At 46.0% G+C, this 21,109-nt stretch overlaps 3 protein-coding genes across 3 annotated transcripts; 1 reads left to right on the top strand and 2 right to left on the bottom strand.

Moving 5' to 3' along the window:
• Positions 1–1,283: 1,283 nt before the first annotated feature.
• Positions 1,284–2,818, top strand: C1QTNF4 (C1q and TNF related 4). The gene has a single exon (XM_010174459.2). The coding sequence runs from the start codon at positions 1,286–1,288 to the stop codon at positions 2,387–2,389; it is 1,104 nt and encodes a 367-aa protein (XP_010172761.1). The 5' UTR covers positions 1,284–1,285; the 3' UTR covers positions 2,390–2,818.
• A 2,968-nt stretch (positions 2,819–5,786) lies between these two features.
• On the bottom strand, positions 5,787–8,828 carry FAM180B (family with sequence similarity 180 member B). Its single transcript, XM_010174460.1, has 3 exons — positions 8,762–8,828; positions 6,774–6,853; positions 5,787–6,230 (listed from the first exon to the last, which is right to left on the bottom strand). The coding sequence occupies exons 1-3, from the start codon at positions 8,826–8,828 to the stop codon at positions 5,787–5,789; spliced, it is 591 nt and encodes a 196-aa protein (XP_010172762.1).
• Positions 8,829–15,302: 6,474 nt separating this feature from the next.
• Positions 15,303–19,601, bottom strand: NDUFS3 (NADH:ubiquinone oxidoreductase core subunit S3; the record flags this gene model as incomplete). Its single annotated transcript, XM_010174462.1, has 5 exons — positions 15,303–15,544; positions 16,807–16,926; positions 17,243–17,368; positions 19,085–19,234; positions 19,504–19,601. Coding segments are annotated over 5 exons (662 nt in total), but the record flags the coding sequence as incomplete, so codon positions are not given.
• Positions 19,602–21,109: the final 1,508 nt, after the last annotated feature.

Raw genomic sequence — 21,109 nt, forward strand, 5'->3', positions numbered from 1 at the left:
CCTGTTGATGAGTGATTCTAGGTATCACAACTTGCTAAGACAGGATCCCATTGCCACCTCACAGTCTCCATGGATTCCATCTGCTTTACTTCAATTACTAGGTCATTCCAGTTGATTAAAATATTTCCCCCTTTATCTTTTTTAATTCAGGATTCATCTTCACCCCTCCTCCTAATGAGTAACGTGTTTTGCTCCTCTTCTGCTGGTCTGTGCATTCATTGTTTGCGAGCTGGCAAGTCACCAGTTCTGGGGTGACAGATGGGACAGACTTCAAACCAGGCAGTTGCCTCCCAGCCTGAATGATATTTTAATAAGCACAGAGAGGTGACAGAGAGAGAAGCTTCTCACTGGAATGACTGGCAGTTTTGTTTTCAGCCTGAAAGCGCTAATAGATGATTTTTGGCCTTGGTCCAAAAAAAGAAAATAAAAAATCACAGAAACTAGAAGCAGAAAATCCCATTAGCTCCTAACTTATCCCTTTTTCTTAAGGGTCAAAGAAGTTTTTTATCTCTAGTCTATTATCCAGAGAGGGAGCTGTTTCCCTGGCTTTGGCATTTCAGTTCTCTCTCAGGGATTCTATGCTTTGGGAGACTTGTGTTTTATTTATCTTTTGTTTTCCTTCTGTTTCATCTCATTAATTTTCTCCATTGTCTTCCTTCCTTCCCTAAACAATTCCTCTTCTTCTAGTTTCTTTACACTCTACACAGATTCATGATGAAGTCTGTCTGAATAACGGGGTCTGACAACTTACTTGGCTTCCAGCTTCCCCATCCTGTGAGACAGTTAGTGCAGTGCTGGGCAGTGGCATCTGCATGGGAATCTCTGGAGCAATGTCCTCTTCTCTCGGCCCTTCAGCTCTATCTCAGTTGTATAATCCAGGGTCTGTGTAGGGCTTTGTTTCATCCTTGGTCTTATGAATAAAAGCACTACAAAAGGGAGCTCTGGCGAAGCCCCAGCAAGCTCTGAGGTCCCTCTGCAGTGTGAGCAACACAGTTTTGCAGACAATCTGCAGGACAGCCAGGCTTTCAGAGAAGATTCTTTTTCTTCCTACGAGTACGGAATATAAAAGTCCAGCTCTTGCTAGGCAAACATTGAAATGGTGCTGGGATCTGAGCTGAGGTCTGGTCCTCTACACTGATCAGAGAATGCACTGGAAACTTCTCAATATTTGAACACAGACCTTCATGTCTGTTTAGCAAGATTCAGGTCTGGGTTTCAAGTTGAGTATGAGCTCGAAATTAATGGGATTCCTGCTAAAATATGCTTCTTTTTGCTTTCAGATACAATGATGACCTCGAAGGTTCAGCTCCTGTTCGGCTTCCTTTGCTGCGTGATTTTTCTGCCTACAGATGGCTTCCCAGCAGACACTGGTACTGAATTTCGCTCTGCTTTCTCTGTAGCCAGAACCAGCAGCATGGAAGGGAGCTCTGAGATGGTCATTACCTTTGATAAAGTGTATGTGAACATTGGCAATGACTTTGATCCCAAGACTGGATTGTTCCGCTGTCGAATCCCTGGAGCTTACTACTTCTCCTTCACTGTTGGGAAATACCCAAAGAAAAACTTGTCTGTCATGCTGATGAGAAACAAGAATGAGGTGCAAGTGATTGTGTATGATGAACATCACCGCAAGGAACGCAAGGTAGCCAGCCAGAGCGCCATGCTGCAGCTTGACTACGGTGACACCGTTTGGCTGCGTTTACATGGAGACCCCAAATATGCTCTTTACAGCAACGTGGGCCCCTATACAACTTTCAATGGCTACCTAATCTATCCAGATGCTTCTGCCTTCTTCCAGAATGCTCTTACCTCTCAGGAGCTGGGACCACACCATCACACTCTTCAGCAGCTTCCCAGAGAGCAGAATGAAGCTTCACAACAACACATGTTATCTGATCAACCAAACAGGGAACAAGACCCTCGCTCTGCATTTTCTGTTGCCCGCTCACAAAGTCTCCTGGGGACAGATGACAAGCAAACCCAGCACGAGCCAATCACGTTTGACACAGAATTTGTGAACATTGGAAAAGATTTCAATGCCTCCACTGGCATCTTCTCATGCCGTATACCTGGTGCCTACTATTTCTCCTTCACCATTGGCAAAATGCCCTTTAAGACCATGTCAGTGAAACTCATGAAGAACCACAACGAGGTGCAGGCCATGATCTATGATGACAACCATTCCAAGAGGCGGGAGATGCAGAGCCAGAGTATCATGCTGCCTCTGCAATATGGGGACACTGTCTGGCTCTACAGCCATCAGCACGATGGCTATGGTGCCTACAGCAACCATGGCAAGTACATCACCTTCACGGGCTTCCTGATCTATTCAGAGGCTCAGCCCAAACGGCTTCCAGGTGCCAGCTCACCCCAAGGGTCAAATAGTTAAATGTGATGTGAAAGGAGCATGAGAAAAGCCAAGGTGCCATGAACTTGGGTATAGCTCCTCTTCGGGTATCATCTTCTACTTTGAGCATGCTATCATGTGTCCAGTGCTTTCCTTACGCTGCACGCTTGTGCCCTGTCCACAGGGCCACTGCTGTGTCTGCTCTTCATCCATAGAGAGGTCTGTACAGGTTGTACATGTGTGTGTCCTGTGTCGGTGTTTGATTTAAGCATAAAGCATGAGGTAGTTTTGGGGCAGGGGTGGGGAAGTGTAGTGAGATACTGAGGATCAGAGAACCACTGCAGTAACGTTACTGCAGATCCCCAGCATCCAGAAAGCAAAGGATGTGGTGACTTGTCTTGCATATCTGGGGAGGGAATAAATGTAATGAAAATGAATGTAATAAAAATACAAAAGATGGAAAATCTTCTCCGAATGGAATTTGTTGTTACTTGTGAGACTTGTGTCTGTGTCACTGGCTGAGGTACCAGTTCAGGAGAGAAAGCAGCGTGGTGATCGTACGAGCTGCAGTCTGTGTTACTGAGCTGCTCTGTCTGTGTACACTCTTTTTTATCATTAGTGTGAGTCAAGTTGAAGCCCATAGCTAGTGGTGTTCAAGACTGGGTCCAGTGTTGTTCAACACATTCATCAGTGACCTGGATGAAGGGACAGAGCGTACCCTCAGCAAGTTTGCTGATGATACAAAACTGGGAGGAATGGCTGATTCACTGGAAGGCTGTGCTGCCATCCAGCGAGAGCTGGACAAGCTGGAGAGCTGGGTGGAGAGGAACCTGATGAAGTTCAACAAAGGCAAGTGTAGAGTCCTGCACCTGGGGAGGAATAACCCCAGGCACCAGTACAGGTTAGGGATTGACCTCCTGGAAAGCAGCGCTGTGAAGAAGGACCCGGGAGTGCTGGTGGACAGCAAGTTAACCATGAGCCAGCAATGGGTCCTCATGGCCAAGAAGGTCAATGGCATCCTGGGGTGCATTAAGAAGTTCTCCTCCCTCTCTACTGTGCCTTGGTGAGGTCACATCTGGAGTGCTGTGTCCAGTTCTGGGCCCTCCAGTCCAAAAAAGACCAGGAACTACTGGAGAGAGTCCAGCGGAGGGCTATGTAGATGATGAGGGGACTGGAGCATCTACCATATGGGGAAAGTCTGAGAGACCTGGGACTGGTTAGCCTGGAGAAGAGAAGATTGAGAGGGGATCTTATCAATGCTCATAAATACCTAAATAACTGTGTGCCAGTGGTTTCTTAGACATTGTGTTCCACCAAGCCATAGTGCTGCTGTAGGGAGGTTGGTGTGGCTGCAGAGGGCATGGGTGTGTTCCTACAGGGCAGTTGGACTGACCATGGGACCCATCAGTTGGGTAGTAAGAAACCAGGAGGCTGGAGGCTTCATCGTAGTGCAGTTGGTACTGTTTCAGTTGAGCTGGACTCTGGTTTATCTCCCAAAATACCCAAACTGCAAGTGTCCATCATCCTGAGCATGCACAAAACTTTGTGACTTCACTTGAGTTTCATTTGTAATCTGCTCAACAGGTAGCAAGGCTCTTGAACTCATTCTAAATCACCAAGCCACCCCCCTCAACCTTTATCCAGGCATTCGTGTAGCTCAGACCGTGTATTCTCCAGCAAGACAATATTTTCATACGCTAATGCCATCCCAGCTCAGCCTTTTGGTGATCTCTGCTCAAACTGGACTTGTCTGCAGCCACTCCCTGCCTCTGTCACCACCTACAGATCCTAGACAGTGAAGACTGGGGGCATATTTGGGAAAGGGATGAAGGGTAGAGATTGGAGATATGAAAAAAAAAACCCTAACCAGCATAAGAATAGAAGAACATTAGGTGGGACACTGGTTTGCTAGAAGTTGTCACAGAATCACAGAATGTCAGGGATTGGAAGGGACCTCGAAAGATCATCCAGTCCAATCCCCCTGCCAGAGCAGGAACCTAAATGAGATCACACAGGAAGGCGTCCAGGCGGGTCTTGAATGTCTCCAGAGAAGGAGACTCCACAACCTCTTTGAACAATTGAACAATTGTCGTTCAAATAAAATGCTGATCTTAATTCCTACGTCCTTTGGGGGGAAAAAAATAACACCAAGGAACAAACAACCTGCTTTATGAACTGTATAAATCTACCTTCTCCTGTCATAGCCCTAACCTGACCTCAAAAACCATTCTCTGTGGCATCTTGCTTCCAGGCTTCTTATTCCTGCCTCACCATTTCTCCTCTCCATCTGTTGGGGCCACAGCAGTTTGGAAAAAAATTAACTAGGTCAAAAGCTGGCAGTTCCCATTTTGAATGTCACACACGCCTCCTTTGTTGAGCATGGAAAATTAAGAGTATATTGATAGCAAATGAATTATGGATGCCATTATCTAAGCGTATGCAATGAAGGTTCAAAATTAAAGTACCTATTATGGCAGCAGAAAACCCAGTGGAAACAAACCAAAAAACATCCAAACCCACCCAAGTAGATAATTACATTTATTTAATTCCACGCTGCAATGTGTAAAACAAAGAAAAGTTAATGATCTCTTTCCAGCAAATGATTGTATTTCTGGTTTTGAGGATAGAGATTGTGTATTTATTATGTTTGGCTTGTAAAGTGCCATAGCTGTAGAAAACGACTTCATAGAAGAGGTAAAAGCTGCTGAAGCAATAACTAGGTCACAATCCTTAAGAATTTAAATGAGATTTGAGGAAGTGTATTCCAAACTGATAACTGACACAAGGCCATGGACGTGTGTACATATGATGTGCAAATACTAGAAAGCTTCGTGGAATCCATACATTTTCAGGTTGCTTTTTATAAGAAAAATGAATACACGAGATGGGCAATTACTATGAGACATAAACCACGATGTCACATGAGCAGAAAGCTGGAATTAAATATGTGACCTATATCATGAAACACGCCGGCATCTGCTTAGCTGGTTACTGGAGAGGAGGAAAGAAAATGCATTTGGCTGAAACCACAGGGGGAATATAAGGAGGTTGAACTGAATAATCTAAAGTGAAGTTAGGTAGGACACCAGGGTAACATCCTGGAAAAGAAACTGCCAGGGCATCTCCCCAGTGAGCAGCAGTGATCAAGATAGATAACGTATCTAAATAGCTCTGCTCCCTTCTGCACAGCCCACTTAAAAACAAACAGGAAAAAAAATTTAAAACAAACAAAAAATGGTGAAATGCACTTTATAGTTTTGTCCTGTTTAGTTTAAAATTAAAAGTTTGTATATAAATCATCAGAGAGTTGCCAGCACAATGCAGAAAGCAGGACAAAAAAGTCCTTTGTGTGTTTGTACAAAGTCCTGCAGAAAGTGTTCTAAATAACTGAGGGTGCAGCGGGAGTCAGGTGGGTCCTTTCCTGCAGTAGTTTCCCTTCTTAAGTGTCTCTCTTGTTCCTGGCCAGGTTTGAACGATAGAAATGTTTCAGGGATGCTAAATGTGAAGGTTTCTCCTTCCAAGGCCAGGAAGCCAGGAGGAGGGTGGTATTTGCAGGACAGAGCCCCTTGCACAGATCACGAAACATTTCATCAACCAGCCGAGAGAAAAAACGAATCCAGAGGTTTTTATCCAGACCCTGCACGGAGCGAACCTGATAAGCACAGTAAACACTGGTGAGGAGGAGACGGTCAAACTCTGCTAGAGGCAAAGGGGTGTCAATCAGTGAATAATATCTCAGATGCTGCTCAATTTCTGTTGGTGTTTTGGGAACTTCATCCTCTAAGATCTGCATGAACCACCGTGCCGGGCGCAGGGAGGCCAGCTCTTCATCCCGCAGCCACATTGTCCTGTTGGCCTGAAGATCCAGCCCTCCCCAGAGCATCTGGAAGAGAAGAGCAGCGTGTGCACGGGAAGCCCAGCACAAACTCTCCGCCAGTTATAACCGAGCTGTAAAGCCATCTGCAACTCTGCCAAATCTCGGGTCGGGCCGAGAGGCAGCTGCTCCCTGACGCACTGCCCACGACCCGCCTAGTCCCACTCCACGTCCTTCTCCGCCAGCTCCACACCCCTTTTCTGACCGGCCCCACACCTCGCTTTCCCCATGGGACCATCCCAGCTCGTGCCTCCCGCCCTGCCTCTCCCCCCGCAGTCCTGCCCGCAGCAGGTCCCCAGCATGGTCACCCTGGGTGGGGAGGAGGATCCCTTGTCCCACCCCAAAGCTGTGAGGTGCTATGGAGGGGGTCAGAGCACCCCGCAATGGGAGGGAACACAAACACAGTTAGAGCATCACTGAGGCATTTTCCAGGCGCTCCCAAAATCCAACAGGGATGAGAACAAGCAGAACGTGTGAGTTTTTACGTGCAGGCAGGTGGGAGCGCGGGTGCTAACAGTGCCTCGGCCCACGGGTCCCCAACGCCCAGGAGACCTCTAACATGACGTCGGCGTCCTGTGGGCTGCGACGGGGTGAGCTGATGCTGGCACCATCCCTGCTGTGAAAATGTTCATCTGGAAGACATCAAGCAGAGTTTGGAAGTGCAAAGACACGGCCCTTCCTGTTTATTTTTGTCATTTGGTTGTCAGTCGTGTCTTCAATATTTCTGAGCTGCCACTCATAGTTTGCCAAGCGTGACAGATGCTGACCACGGGATTTTGATGAGCAAAACAAGCTTTTTAAGAGAAGCAGAAGTGGTTAAGGGAGGCAAGTGTAAGTTTGGGATATGACGGCCTTTTATCCTGCCAACAGAGCTAAAGCGTACGGCAGCGAAGACACTCGCTTCGACAGGCAGCAAGGAAGCCCCTCACCCCATGTATGTGTGAGTTTGAACTGGTGGGGTTTGAACTGGTGGGGTCTGAACTGGTGAGGTTTGAACTGATGGGTTTTTGGTTGCTTGGCAGTTTTTGCTGGAGAAAGTAAAGCTGCCTGATGGAAGCAGGGTGCTGGGAGGTTCCCTGATGTGCTGGTGGTAGCATAACCTGATGCTTATCCTGGTTTTATACTTCTTCCCTGAGCATCTGCTGCTGGCAGGGGCAGAGTGTGAGGGTAAAAAAAAACCCAGTCAGATCCATTATGGCTCTTCTAATATCCAGCTAACTCCTTGCTGGGCTTCCCAACAACATTTAAACTGGGAAAAAAATGGATATGAGGCCAGAGGAATGGGAGTTTATTAATAAAAGAGTCACATTAATCCTAAGAATTCTTGAATTTCCATTTACTAATACTTGCAGTGCTTTAACTCCCTGCATTTATTTTGCCTTTATTATTTCCTTCTTTGTGGAAAAACAAGGCACGAGTAGCCTGGGTCCAGGACTGTGAGAGGGAGACTGCATGCCCTCCCTTCTCTGTGTAACCTCAGCATGTAGCCAAGACCCTCTTCTACTTCTCACAGACTCATCCTTCAGGTCAAGAAGTGTGAAATGGAAAAAGCTCATATAAAATAAGAAGTTCTCTGAAATGTTTTTTAGTATTATTTTTGTATGGATAAAGGCTTTTCTATATATATATATAGAAAAATATATATTTCTGTTGAGTACTCCACAGTTAAGGTCAGCAGGTGCTTATAAGAAGTAGGAAAATTATTTAATACTCTGTGTGTGTGATCACCACCACCAAACCCTGCTTCCAACTTTCTGTTCGTGATGAAAGCGTTTCAGGGAGATGTACGAGTTGTCTGAAGAAGCGTCCTGCCACCCCCCAGGCTGTGGGGGTTTGTTTCTCTGCACGGCTGCAGGATCCCTGATCCAAGCCAGCTGTGGCTTTGGAATGTGAGCAGGGATGCAGCTGCCCTTCCCTGCTCTTCCATGGATGCACCAGCAAGGCTTTTAGCTCAGGTAAAGGTACTACATTGCTTCTTTGCTGGTCTTCTCTCTGCTCACTGACCTGCCAACTTCACCGATCCCTCTACCGAGGGACATCTTGTTGGCTGCAAAGTCACTGAATTTATTGAATAGCTGCCAAACTGCTGTTATTAGTAATTATCTTATGGATTTATGCAGTGTTAGATTTTGGAGTAGAGTAAAACAAAAATTAAACAAAGCATAACAAATAAAGTATTGAAAAAATAACGTAAATGTTCTCTGAAGATGGGAAAATGGGCCCTTGTTTACTTCATCACTCAACAGTTGTTTGTTTTTTTCCAAAAAGAATCTAGAAAATCCACAAACATTATTGCAGGAGCAGATTTTTTTTTCAGCAGAGATCCAAGAAAACCCTCCCCTTGCCATCAAAAATAGCAGCAGGTCTTTGTCCTGCAAGTAGGTACAAGTCCCAGCTGGGACTCCAGCTCTCCCCGTGCCAGCAGAGCTGGCTGAAGCGTTTGACCACATCTGAAGAAGCAAGCACAGCGTTGCCACAGCGGCATCGCACGAGGGTTTGCCAAGCCAAGAAGCCGCATCACTAGCGGGTGCAATTCCTACCTGTCAGCCTCTGGGATCCAGCGAACACGCAGAGGATCAGCCAGGTGCTGAGCTGCGCCCGGGCCATGGCAGCCCTGCCCGGTCACGGCTGCCACCTGCTCCGTGGACGGTGCCGCGCGTGAAGTGGGAGCGGTTTGCTGTGGCGTCTTCCCTTGTTGCTTCTGATCCCAGCAGCCTCCGTTGGAACGGATCCATCTTTCTGTGTTTCTGATCACAGTCTGGGAAGGGCTTGCAGTTCAACTTGCTGACCCCGAAGGATATTTTCCATCACATTTTGGAAACTTGGAAGACTTTGTTGTGATGTTTTTGGCAAATTGTTTAAGTTTCTTTTCCAAAGACTGATTTCCCACTGCAATTTATTATGGGCAGTTATTAGTTGCAAGAAATTTCACTACACACGATTGCCTCTGAAGAAGGGGGGACCTCCTGGTCCCTTCGGCCTTTGTGCCTGTGTCACATCTCTGTGATGCTTCTGCCCAGCTCCTCAGCTTCATTTTCAGGTTTCCTTTTTCCTCAGTTTGAAAATCTGCAAACAATCCTGAAATGTCACAAGCGATAAGGCCGGCAGTCTGGGCAGATTCATGGGAAGGGCAGTAGCAGCCAAAATATACAAGCAGGCAGAAGGAATGTCATTTGTTCCACTCCGTATCAAACCTCCTGGAGGGACATCTCAATATACTGACCTAACAAACAGCAAGGATCAGAGCCAGCCAGGCTTTAGCACCTCCATGTCCTCTCCTGTGACAAGACTTCTGGGTTACGACGAGCACCGTCTGCCTTAGATGTTGTGAAGCACAGAGATGAAACTTCATCTGATTCCCTCCACAGCAGGTATCTGTTCTCTGAACACCTTTGCACTTCTGCTAGTGCCCAATCCCCAGTCAAGCTGTTCTGTATTTCTACTCTGCATGGCACAGTGTTGTCCAAGAACCAACAGGTTCTTGGATGCCAGGATTATACAAATAAGTAATAATAGGTATAAATAAGTAGCAATAGGTATAAATAAGTAATAATAGCATCTCCCTCAGGTTAAAGGTGTTCTTTGGGGAAAGAAATCTGCCTGGAAGAGAGAGGAGGTGAAGATGAAACACCTTTCTCAGCAAGTTACTCAGTTTAGTGAGTACTGTCACCGGATTTCCTGAGGGTAGGGATGATGTTCCAGCCAGTAAATTGTCCATGTGCAAAGTAGCAAGTCTGAAACTTCCAGCATCTGTAGCTGTGCCTGGCAATAGGTGGACTCACACCAGTTATGAAGTAAAGCAGCACAAAATGGAAGAGTCCCCCAGATTTACCAAGGGAGGAGAGGCTCTCAATATCCAGAGCTGTTCTTACTTCAGTTTGAATCAAAACGAGAACCTGTGTTTCTGTCACAGCCCTGGGTACCTGCAAGTCAGTCTATGCTGCTTTCAGTTTTCATTATTTTCTGCTGCTTACACTTTAGTTGCATCCCTTTCTTCTGGGATGAGATGTCTTTTATTAAACTGTGAATCACATGCTACTCAAGAAGCAGACGCTGATGACCCATCTGTGCAGTAGCATTGATGCACCTTCTGTTTTGTGCCAGAGTCCCTTACAATCCACAGTGCACACGTGATTTATCTAGAAGTCACTACGCAAAAAATCCTGGTGTCTCATGGGCCATGAAATAGCTTCCCTTTAGCATGCAGTGTGTGATACAGCCCTGGAGCCCCAGAGAAACGGGGTGGTTTGGCCTGGAGAAGAGGAGGCTGAGGGGAGACCTTCTGGCTCTGTCCAAGTCCCTTGGAGGAGGGTGGAGAGAGGTGGGGATGGGTCTGTTCAACCAAGGAACAAGTGACAGGACAAGAGGAAATGGCCTCAAGTTGCACCAAGGGCAGCTGAGATTGGGTGTGAGGAAGAATTTCTTTGCTGAAAGGGCTCTCAGGCATTGGAAGGGGTTGCCCAGGGCAGTGGTGGAGTCCCCATCCCTGGAGGGATTGAAGAGTCGTGTAGACACAGTGCTGAGGGACATGGGTTAATCAGGGACTTGTCAGTGTTGGGTTAATGATTGGACTTGATGATCTTACAGGGCTTTTCCAATCTGGGCAGTTCTGTGTGATTCTGTGTGTGATTTCAGCCAACATCTGCAAATATGACTTTGCCAACAGGAAAATTTCCCAGGAACAGCTTGCAGCTGAAGCGCCTGGAGGAGGATACCCTTGTTGGTGGGAGGGAGAAGAGAGGAGGCTCAGAGGCTGTGCTGAGGTGAGTCACACAGTGGCAGGCAGGGGACAAGCATCAGTGGTAGGTACTGCCTTGAGCTGGGAGGATTTTGTAGGATTGCCTCCCTGTCCTGCACTTGCAGAGTGAGAAACACAACGCCTTGGCTGTTTGTAAAGCAGCAGTAGTGACCTGGAAACAAGGCTGAGTTTCTGGCAGCAGCACGTAGTCCCTGCACGTGCGATCACAGCATTGGGCAATGCACCTGCTCCTCTGAGAGCTTTTGTCCTTGCCAGGTATTCACAGCTGAGCGTGCACAACCTGCCCCTCCACGCTCCCCCTGGTCACGCCGTCTGTTGTAGGAGCAGTTTCAAAACATCACATCAAGCCAGGTTTTTGCAGGGGCACCTTGACTGCTTTCATGCTTTCCACCGTGATCTCCTGAAGCAAGAAGGTGGGAAAGAGGAACAAGATATGAAGGATCAAAAACTGCAGGAGCTGGTTGGATGCTGATGAAAAATCTGTTGCAGGTGGCTGGAGCTTTGGCTGTCAGAGGGGAGCTGGGGCAGTGGAGTGAGGAACTGTTTAGGGAAGAAAGCGGTGAGGTTGCAGCCACCCTAACCTCAGATTGCCACCATCACAAGTGGCAGTATCTGCTGGGAAGAATTCCTCTGGCTCTTGCCTTACAGACTCCTGCAGGCCCTAAATCCTTGTGTTTCTTGGCTTGTTTAGCACCTTCATCCACCATTATGTTGTTTCTAATGACCTTTTATTTTATTACCTTGTTTGGATCTTTGATTTTTCAACTGTGACCACACACAGAGCAGCATTTGTCCAGCTGAAGCCACCTGTCCTCTCAACACAGTGATTTCTGCTGCTCCCTTGTCCCACTGCAGATCACACCTTTGTGCTGGGACAGGCGTCTTGCCACAGGGACCCACACAGGCTGTGCTTAGGGACACGTGTGGTCCAGGGTGGTGGCAGAAGGCACAAGGTGTGGTGGTGTGGAGCACCTGAAGAACCTCTTTGGGAGGGAGGTTTCTTTGAGGTGGGACCACAGGGAGACAGGCAGCATCCCCACAAAAGGGAAATGCTGCTTCTAGAAGTGGAGAAATCTCTTGCTTTAAACATCTTGCCCAGAACTTGGGGAGACCACAGTTCCCAGCCTGGGCCTGTCTGGAAGGTGCTCAGGAGAGGAAGATGAGGAGAGGAGGAAGCCTGAGGAAAGAAGGGAAGGAAGAAAGACATACATGGCTCCCAAAGAAGGTGCAGTTTGAGTCAGAGGAGGTGAAGAAGGAAGAAAACCTTGAGGGAAGCACTGTCTGTAACCAGATGGGACCTTCACTGTTCTACTGGGATTTTCCAGGTATGGTGCTGCTGGTCCTGATGCAAATGGTTTGTCTTTTTCTTTGACTATGTGAGCTGCATCCCCTGCTTGAAGGAGAAATGGGCTGTGTAACAGGGACAGGGAGGGCCCCATCCCACAGCACCTACTGCATAAAAGGTCCCCCCTCAGGTCTGACAAAACTTGGAGACGATGTAACGGGATGCAGTGCGATGGGTGGTACGTGGCACGCTGTCATCCAGCCTGTCCCTCAGTAGTCCCTTCATCTCTGTCCTGCAGACATCCAAGGCCCAGCTGGAATTCCCATCTGGATTTAGACTGGAGATCCATCTGGGCCTGTAGAGATGGTGTGGCCATGATGCAGGTGAACACCCTGACACCATCAATAGCCGCATCCTCGGGGAAGAGCATCTGCTCGCCCGGCTGTAGGGAGAAATGCCAGAGTTCTGGAAAACACCAGCAAAACCTACTCAGCTGAGGAAACTCAGCACGGGTGACTGTGAGTCATCCCCTAAAGGCTGTTTGTCCCTGCAGTACCAGAAAATTTCTCTTCTGAACAGTGTGTCTGTAAGTCAGCTGTATCTGACTTGCATCTCATCCAACATCCTCCTACGGTTGGGAAATCCAACCCAGGCAAAGAAGCCTCATGGAGGCTGCCAGTGTGGACCAGGCAAGGACAGAGGATTTGTAAGACCAAGTCCTTGACCAAGCTGACCACAGCCTTGCCCAGCATGAAGCAAATGCCCACCAGCCACAAGGAACCCAGAGCAGGCTCCATAGGCAGGGATGGCCCTGGGGCTCAAGAGCCGTGGAGGAGGTACTGTGCCAACACTGGCAGCACTTTGTGAGGATGTGTAACCTCTTGTGCCCTGGGATAATGCTCCAGGCGAGTAAACTGCACTCTTCATAAGCTCCAAAGCTTCTCTAATCAGAAGAATTTGGGTGCATTAGCAACTATTGTTATTGACCCACTAGCAACAGGTATTAAAGACCTGTTGGAGCCAATGCCTGTCCCTGCAGGGCTGGCTGCTTGGACTCCAGTACACACCTTCTTCAGCAAACCTTGCATCTTGTCTAACTTGACAGGACACTCTGCCCAACATTTCTTGATGTTACCTCACTCAAATTCTCCTTCTGCACAAACATTATGTTTAAATGGCAATTTCCCTTCTAGTTCTGCTACCATCAGTCTTCAGAATCACAGAGTCATTAAGGTTGGAAAAGACCTCTCAGATCACCCAGTCCAACCATCAACTCATCACCACCATGCCCAATAAACTTTATCCCCGAGTGCTACATCTACCACAGAACCACAGAGTCATTATTGACACAGAACCTCCTGACTTTTCATACTGGGAAATACAGGGGGTTTTTTATGATCCACAGACGCTGAGTCTTGGCACGGTGCCTCAAGCAACCTGGGATGGGGGAAGGAGAAGTTGGTGGATGGGGAAATGTGCTCTGTAAAGAATTTTCACAGTAACAGAAGTGATGCCAGGAACTTTTCTGTCTTGTGCAATAGGCATTGGCAGGCAAAGAGCCACTGCAACAGAAAACAGAACCAGCTGTGGAACATGTTGTAGGAAAGACTAAGAGTGCAGTTCCTATTTAATCAGCTCAATTGATGGCAGATCCAAAGTGGAGGTAAGCATTGTATAAAACCCCAAACTTTGCTGATTTGTGTTCCCTTCTCTTTTCTCTTTGCCATAAAGAGTTATAACTTTTAAGACGAGTGGCAAATGCTGTTAATTTTAACTAGAGAACACTGTTCTGAGTCACATCCCAAACACTGAACACTGCTGGCCATAGCAGCCTGAAACAAATTAAAAAAAAAAGAATTTAAGAAGCCCTGCTTACAAGGCTGGAGTGTAAACAAACAAACATGAAACCTGATTCACACCATACAGTTCTGCTCTTTATTTTTACAAACAGATCTAGTCCCAATGAGTACTTGTCCCTTTTTTTTCTTAACTGAATTTATTATTGTCCTATCCCTTCCTCCATCCCATACTCTAACCTCCCCTAACCCCCTTTTTAATTAGTGCTCTTCCAATTTAAAAAGCTTAAGTAGTGATTTAGGGAATCTCTACAAACAGTTTGTGAATTATTTTACAAAATCTCTTATACAATGGTTTTCAGCTCCTAATGAGGTCAGTCAGCTTTCTGGTGCAGAACCGTGTTGCGCATTTTCTGGACTAAGGACAAGGGACATTATTAATTGATGACTGCTGTAATATAATCCCATTCAAACAGGTGGTGGGTGGACTCAAACTACAGTATTTTTCCAGCTTTTTTGGAGAGAGCTGAGATTTTCCACAACAGCAAAGACAGTGGTAATGCTGTTATATCATCCAGCTCAAAATAACTGGAATAGTGACAAAAAGGCATTCACTCTTGTCTGTGGGACACGGGAAGGGAGATATTTTTGACTGCAGGAAAAAAAGGACAATCTGAAGATGCTGGAAAAAGTAAAGACTGATTGATTGTGAAGAAAAAGCCAGTATGAGGGGAGTAGCACGTGAGAGGTTACCTGCAACTCCTCCTCCTGCCAGCAGAACAGGCACTGACCTAATTCCCAAGGAAACAATGCCGAGATTTCCACAATTGGGTTGGTCTGGATCCAGGTACATCTCGTGTTGTCCTAATAACAACTGTATTAGAACCATTTACAAAGGCTTTGCCTGTTTGCTGTATTATTATGGTCTCCCCAACACCTGGAGCTGAGCTGCTGCTGTCCCACTGCTTAAGCTACGCAGCTGCTTCAGTACAGTCTCCTAGTGAGCACTCAGGTTATGACTTATGCCTGCAGGGACAACGAGCAGAAGCAGTGTATATAAAGCATCTTAGCCACAGGGAATGCCTGGACTCCATTCAATGTACCAACCAAAAAGACAAATCCAGTGTCTTATAACTCAAAGCAGCAGATAAACATCTACCAGTTGCATTATCAAGATCATAAATTAGCATCCCTCACCTAGTTTGAAAATAACATTATTCACGTGACCAGAGCAGGCAAGAATCTCATATCCATTTTTTTTATTATAAATACTATGTTAGAATAGAAAGGATGGTGCATCCACTCTATTCTGCTGCTATTTTGCATCTTCTTTCTTGGCTCCTGCTTCTATTTTCAGAGGTTCTGGAGCTGGACGATAGGCAGGAAATGCCTCCCAAGGACTATTCAGATCAAACTTGCGGAATTCCTGAGATAACTCCACAGGCTCAGCCACTACCCGTTTCACTTCATCGTCATACCGCACCTAGAACGGCGCAAAGAACACAGGTCAGTCATTCTGATACAGTCCCCACAGCATCTCTGCTATTAGCTGAGTGCAGTAATGACCCAGAGCACCCTCTGGTACAGGCAATCCTACTTCTCATGCCACAGATACGCCACGGGCCTCTGACACACCTTCAGTTCTCCTCATTATTAAATGAGAGCCCTCCAGATATCACCAAGACATCATGTCCTGCCTAACCACCCGGAATTAGGAGTGCCCAGCCTACAGTCCACATGAAATAATCATAGAATCATAGAATGATTTGGGTTGGAAGGGACCTTAAAGATCGTCTAGTTCCAACCCCTGACATTTATGTTGTCATACAACAAAGGGATTTCTCCTGAGTCACTGAAATAAGGTGGCCCATCCACGTGGCACAGCTGGGGACTGCTGTCATTAATCTTTATAATATGGCAGTTTGTTTGGTTTTAGTTTTGCTTCTTGGCGTAATATTCAGAACACGGGACAAAATGACAACCAAGGTGAGTACCAGACACTTCTGACTGGCTTAATTTATCCTCACTGCGCCAGTCCAGATCTCCAAACCACAGCTCAGGAGGTGCTGCCTGGTCCTCACTCGCAGGATTTGCTGTTATTTCTGTTTTTCATAAAACATTCTGTTGCCTGCAGAACCTGACTGTTTTCTCCTGAGACTCAACTCAGTCTTAGACCTGCACCAAACAGGACTGCTAGGTACCTGAAACTAGACAGGCACCAAACACACTCATTTCACCTGTGGTTTGACATAGAGAGGTAAATATTGATAAATGGTAAATATTTGATAAATGGCAAGAGTCAGTTCAACTAGAGTTTTATAATCAAGGCCTACAAAAACTCAACAAAGTGGAGTTCCAACTGCATGAAGATCAGTTCTGTCCTTCATTCCTCTGGGAGTCTCCAGTTTTGCAGTGGAAAGTTTAATTTTCCAAAAGACATGCTAAAAGCAGAAGCACTTTCTCTGCCTGACAAATGTCTGTGGTGTACAGCACATGAAATCTGCTCAACGTCTCTGGCCTTAAGCTGCCTTATTATGTGTAATACTTTGTGATGACTTCAAATTTCCACGCCAGAGATCTATACAACTCCTCAGAGATACCAATAAGTGAAACATCCTTAGTGCCTTCCTGAAAAAGGATTGTAAAGCAGTCACATCTCTGTACTGAAACTCAGATAAGAGTTTGGAAACTCAGATAAGAGTAATGGAGAGATCTGATAACTTTAGACACGAGCGTATCTCCTACCTCCACATAACCAGAGAGTGGGAAGTCCTTGCGGAAAGGATGGCCCTCAAACCCATAGTCTGTGAGGATTCGCCTTAGATCAGGGTGGTTGGCAAAGAAAACACCATACATGTCCCAAACCTACATGAAAAGGAGACAAATTCCAACCATGAAAAGGTTGCATTAGATGAAAAAAAAAACCCAACAAAAACCAACATCACCTTTCATATATTATGTCCACAAAAATTCAGTTACATGCCTGGCTTTGTGCAGGGACAGCAAAAATGATGCAGGAACTCATTCAAAAGCAAATCAAACACCCTTTTATCTTCTATTCTGAAAAGGCAGCCAGGGAAACATTTCTCCCTTTCTCCCTCAGGGCCCTGGGAATCAGTTTAATCAGGAAAACACAGCCCCTCTCCACAAAGACTCTGCTCCCAACTACACTGGCACTCACCTCTCTTTCATACCAGTTTGCTGCCTTGTGCACAGACACTGCTGAGTCAATAGGTGTCAGCTCATCGGTGTACGTCTTCACACGGATCCGACTGTTGAACCGCAGAGACAGGAGATTGTAAACAATCTGAAGCAGAATAAAAGGTGGCATTGGTCTGTGCAGCACAGTACTGGCTAAGCAAAGGCACACAAAGACTATTCTGAATATTCATTATCAGCAGAATCACATTCAGCACTTCAGAGCTGGGCACTAACAGACATTAGTACAACTGAGGTTCCAACAGCTTATCGCTGTGATCCTTAGAAGTGTAACAAAAAAGGACGTGAGATTTAGAAAACATGACTGATGTAGAAGAGTTGAAGTAAAGAGAGATACTAAATCTTAAAAAAAGAGAATACTGAAGGGATGGAGATGCTTGAAAATAGTGTTTCAATAGTTTGTCACAAAGAAAACCACTATCAATTACTCCCAGCATCCAAAGGGAGAAGGCTAAAAAAGAAATACACTTAATTTCCAGCAAAAAAATTGCATAGAAGAGAAAATCTCTCACTCTTCTGGTGATGAAGGACTAATAAAAAGGTTGTTTATGAGGATTCCTAGAAAATCTGGAGGGGGAATACTTACTATAAGCAGACAGAAAAAAGCCCTAAACCTTTGTCAGAAATTGTGTAGTCTTGTTTGATACTGCCTCTGTGGAGATGACTAGAAAAGGTGAATTCATTAAAGCCTACATTTCTATTATTTCCATGAATCTATGACCCTGATTTTTGAGAGAAAAATCCTGAATTAAAACATCTTCAACTTCTGCAGAGACTGAAGGCCTTTGAGTTAAGAAACTCTTTCTTTATAACTCTCAGGATTTTTGCCTAATGACGAATTAGGTTACTAAAATTCAAAGCAAAGCAAGAAGGAGATCTGTTTGAAAGCAACAGACATCTGACCGGCTAATACAGCTGAGGCAAACCTGCCACCCCTCGCCTTCTGAGCTGCTCTCGTTAAGAGATTTAACTCCTACAGCATGTGAGCCCCTTGTATTTTCTGCCACTGTCTTCTACAGATGTCCCTAGGTTAAACCAGAATCACGTCTTTCCAACAATACTGTGAATAAAGCTTTCTAATAGTAGGCAAGAAGACAATATGCTGAGTCTGTGTTTCCCCAAAGATGTATCTTTTCTTTTTCTATTTGTAGCTGCCATTTTTCTGCAGCTGAAAAGCTACACAGTGAGATTTTCAAAAGCATCTGCAGGAAGCAAATCTCCAATATCCACTGGAAGTCAGTGGAAGTTTGGTGCCCCAAATCTTCTGAGAGCTTTCTGAAAATGAGCCTCATCTCCTTCAAATAGGTCCTGACTTTCAAGGAATGTTTATAAAAAAACTAAATAGTTGTTTTGGTTTGGTTTATGGTTGGGTTTGGTTTTTTTGTTTGGGTTTTTTTTTTGAAAAAGAGGAAAATTCTTAAGAAGATTGATGGGATTTAAAGAAAAACATGATCAATATCAGCTTCCAGGCCTGAGTGGAAGAAGGAAGATCACCAATTCGTATCTGATCAGAAAAAAGTCTCTATACCCTTTGGTAAAACCAAACCAAAATAAAAATAAATAAATAAAAGAGAGAAAGAGACTTCCAGGAGGGCACAAAAAGAAAGCCAGACTAGGAACCTATGCACTGTCAATCCTAATACTGCTTCCATGATCAACAGATTAAACACAGCCCAGCATTTTGAAGTAGATTTTGCTTTTACTGTCAGAAAGCAAAAAACGTGGTGAGAGCTGCAACAGCACCCACAGGCCATCAGCACCTGTGAAACTCTCCAAGCCCTGCACCTACCTGAGCAGTTCTTACCTCAAAGCGGTACTGCCGAGATGGGACATCAACAGCAGTCAAGTCAGCCAAGGATTTGAACTGGGCATTCGTATGATCTCGAAGGAAGGTCAGAACTGGAATGATCCCATCTGGATGGATCAAAAGTTCCAGCTCATTGAAACAGGTCACCTGATGAAAACAGTGGGAAGAGCATGAGTACAAACACCGACTGGAACCAACGTTACACTGAATCCAGCAGGATATCTGAACAAGGAGACCACATAGTCCAGCAGACACATAATGACAGCAGATAAAGAGCTTTAATAATAGCAGCAACTTTCACGTAATTCTGACAGTCTTCCTTCCCCAGAGCAACATCTGAAAACAGCCAACAAACAAGTAGTGAGTTTACTGGATCCTGTCCCCCTGACAAGAACAGTTTCCTGAAGAGCACCTACCTGTGCTTGCTGGATATACTTGGGCAGAATCTCAGCCACGTACTCCCCAAAAGCACAGAGCTGCTTCTGTTCTACTTCATTCTTTGGTCTGACAGTAGCTAAAGAGAAAAATAAAGTTCCCAAGATTACAGCAGGGAATACAAAAAGCTACAGAAAGAAGAGTGGCAACTCCCATCCCCAACTTAAAAAAAACCCCTTTAACCAGCCCAGCTGCCTCTCAGTAGCTCTGGCAGAAGCCAGGCAGTTTCAGGTTCACGTAACCTGCAAGATTTATTTATGGTAAATCTGAAGCTAAACACAACATAGATGTAGAGTGGAATAAACAGGATGCTGTAACACAGACTAGAGCACAGCAACGTACAGGAGCTGTGGTACACGGAACTGGAGATGCTGATAAAGAAGGAAGTTTGTGTCAGTGTTAGACAGAAAACTTTTTGTGCACTGTAAATACAGCAGGAGGAACAGACCAACGAGATGATGGAGAAGCAAATAAGATTAAAAAGAGAGAGACAGAGATGACGGAACAATCTGAACTTAGATCCTGCTCATCACCTTCAGCCTGGGTCTAGAAACCATCTTTTTTCTTAGACAAAATAATCTTTGCTTTGTTTGATGTGCCAGCATCTAAGCAACCCCCTCATAATCAAAACACCTTAGGGTCTCATGTTGATTTTGTTTTGTTATGGTCACTGGTTCAGGGCAATGAGGGGCTATCAAGCCACAGCCTTCATAGAATCACAGAATGGTTTGAGTTGGAAGGGACCTTTAAATGTCATCTGGTCCATCCTCCCTGCAATGAGCAGGGACATTCAAGGCCAGGTTGGATGGGGCCCTGGCCTTGAATCTAGTGGTTGGCAACCCTGTCCACAGCAGGGGGGTTGGACTAGATTTTTAAGGTCCCTTCCAACCCAAACCATTCTATGATTCTACGATCTTCAACCACATCAAGTTGCTCAGAGCCCTGTCCAGCCTGACCTTGAATGTTTCCAGGGATGGGGCTTCTACCACCTCTCTGGGCAACGTGGGCCAGGGTTTCACCACCCTCAAGTGTAAAAAATGTCTTCCTTCTATCTAGCCTAAATCTCCCTCTTTTAGTTTTAAACCATCACTCCTTGTCCTGTTGCTACTAGGTCTGATAAAAACTCTGTCCCCATCTTTCTTGTAGGCTCCCTTCAAGTACTGAAAGGTGCAAGAACGTCTCCCTGGAGCCTTCTCTTCTCCAGGCTGAACAACCTCGACTCTCATCCCCAACAAGAGCAGAGCTGCTCCATCCCTCTGACCATTCATTTGCTGGGTGAAGGGGTTGCTCAGAGGGCAGCTCCGGGTGACTCTCGCCCCTGCGGAACAGGGAGCCAGGCAGTGCAGGAGCCCTAAAGCACCAGGAACATCACCAGAGTGGAAATGCTGCTCGTTTCATTCTCTGCCTGCTCCAGGGCCCCACGATGCGAACCCTGGCGCTGCCTTCTGACGGATTTTGATGCCCGTTCTCCTCATTTCCCTTTTTTCCTGGGAACACGTTGGATATACTCATTGTGACTTCGGTACCGTCAAAACTTTGCACCCAGCAGGCGGGGCACGGGCACGGGCGGGAGCCCCGAGCGAGCGC

Source organism: Antrostomus carolinensis, unplaced genomic scaffold (assembly GCF_000700745.2).
Source record: "Antrostomus carolinensis isolate BGI_N321 unplaced genomic scaffold, ASM70074v2 scaffold17358, whole genome shotgun sequence".
In the NCBI taxonomy this organism is placed as follows: Eukaryota; Metazoa; Chordata; class Aves; order Caprimulgiformes; family Caprimulgidae; genus Antrostomus; species Antrostomus carolinensis.

What these genes read in the sequence shown, in the direction of transcription:
- C1QTNF4 (XM_010174459.2), top strand. Translation starts at nt 1,286, where the DNA reads ATGATGACCTCGAAGGTTCAGCTCCTGTTCGGCTTCCTTTGCTGCGTG.
- FAM180B (XM_010174460.1), bottom strand. Translation starts at nt 8,828, where the DNA reads ATGGCCCGGGCGCAGCTCAGCACCTGGCTGATCCTCTGCGTGTTCGCT. An exon ending in TGGATCCCAGAGGCTGACAG is followed by an intron (nt 6,854 to 8,761) that starts GTAGGAATTGCA and finishes GATGTCTTCCAG; the next exon opens with ATGAACATTTTCACAGCAGG. An exon ending in ACGCCGACGTCATGTTAGAG is followed by an intron (nt 6,231 to 6,773) that starts GTCTCCTGGGCG and finishes CTTCTCTTCCAG; the next exon opens with ATGCTCTGGGGAGGGCTGGA.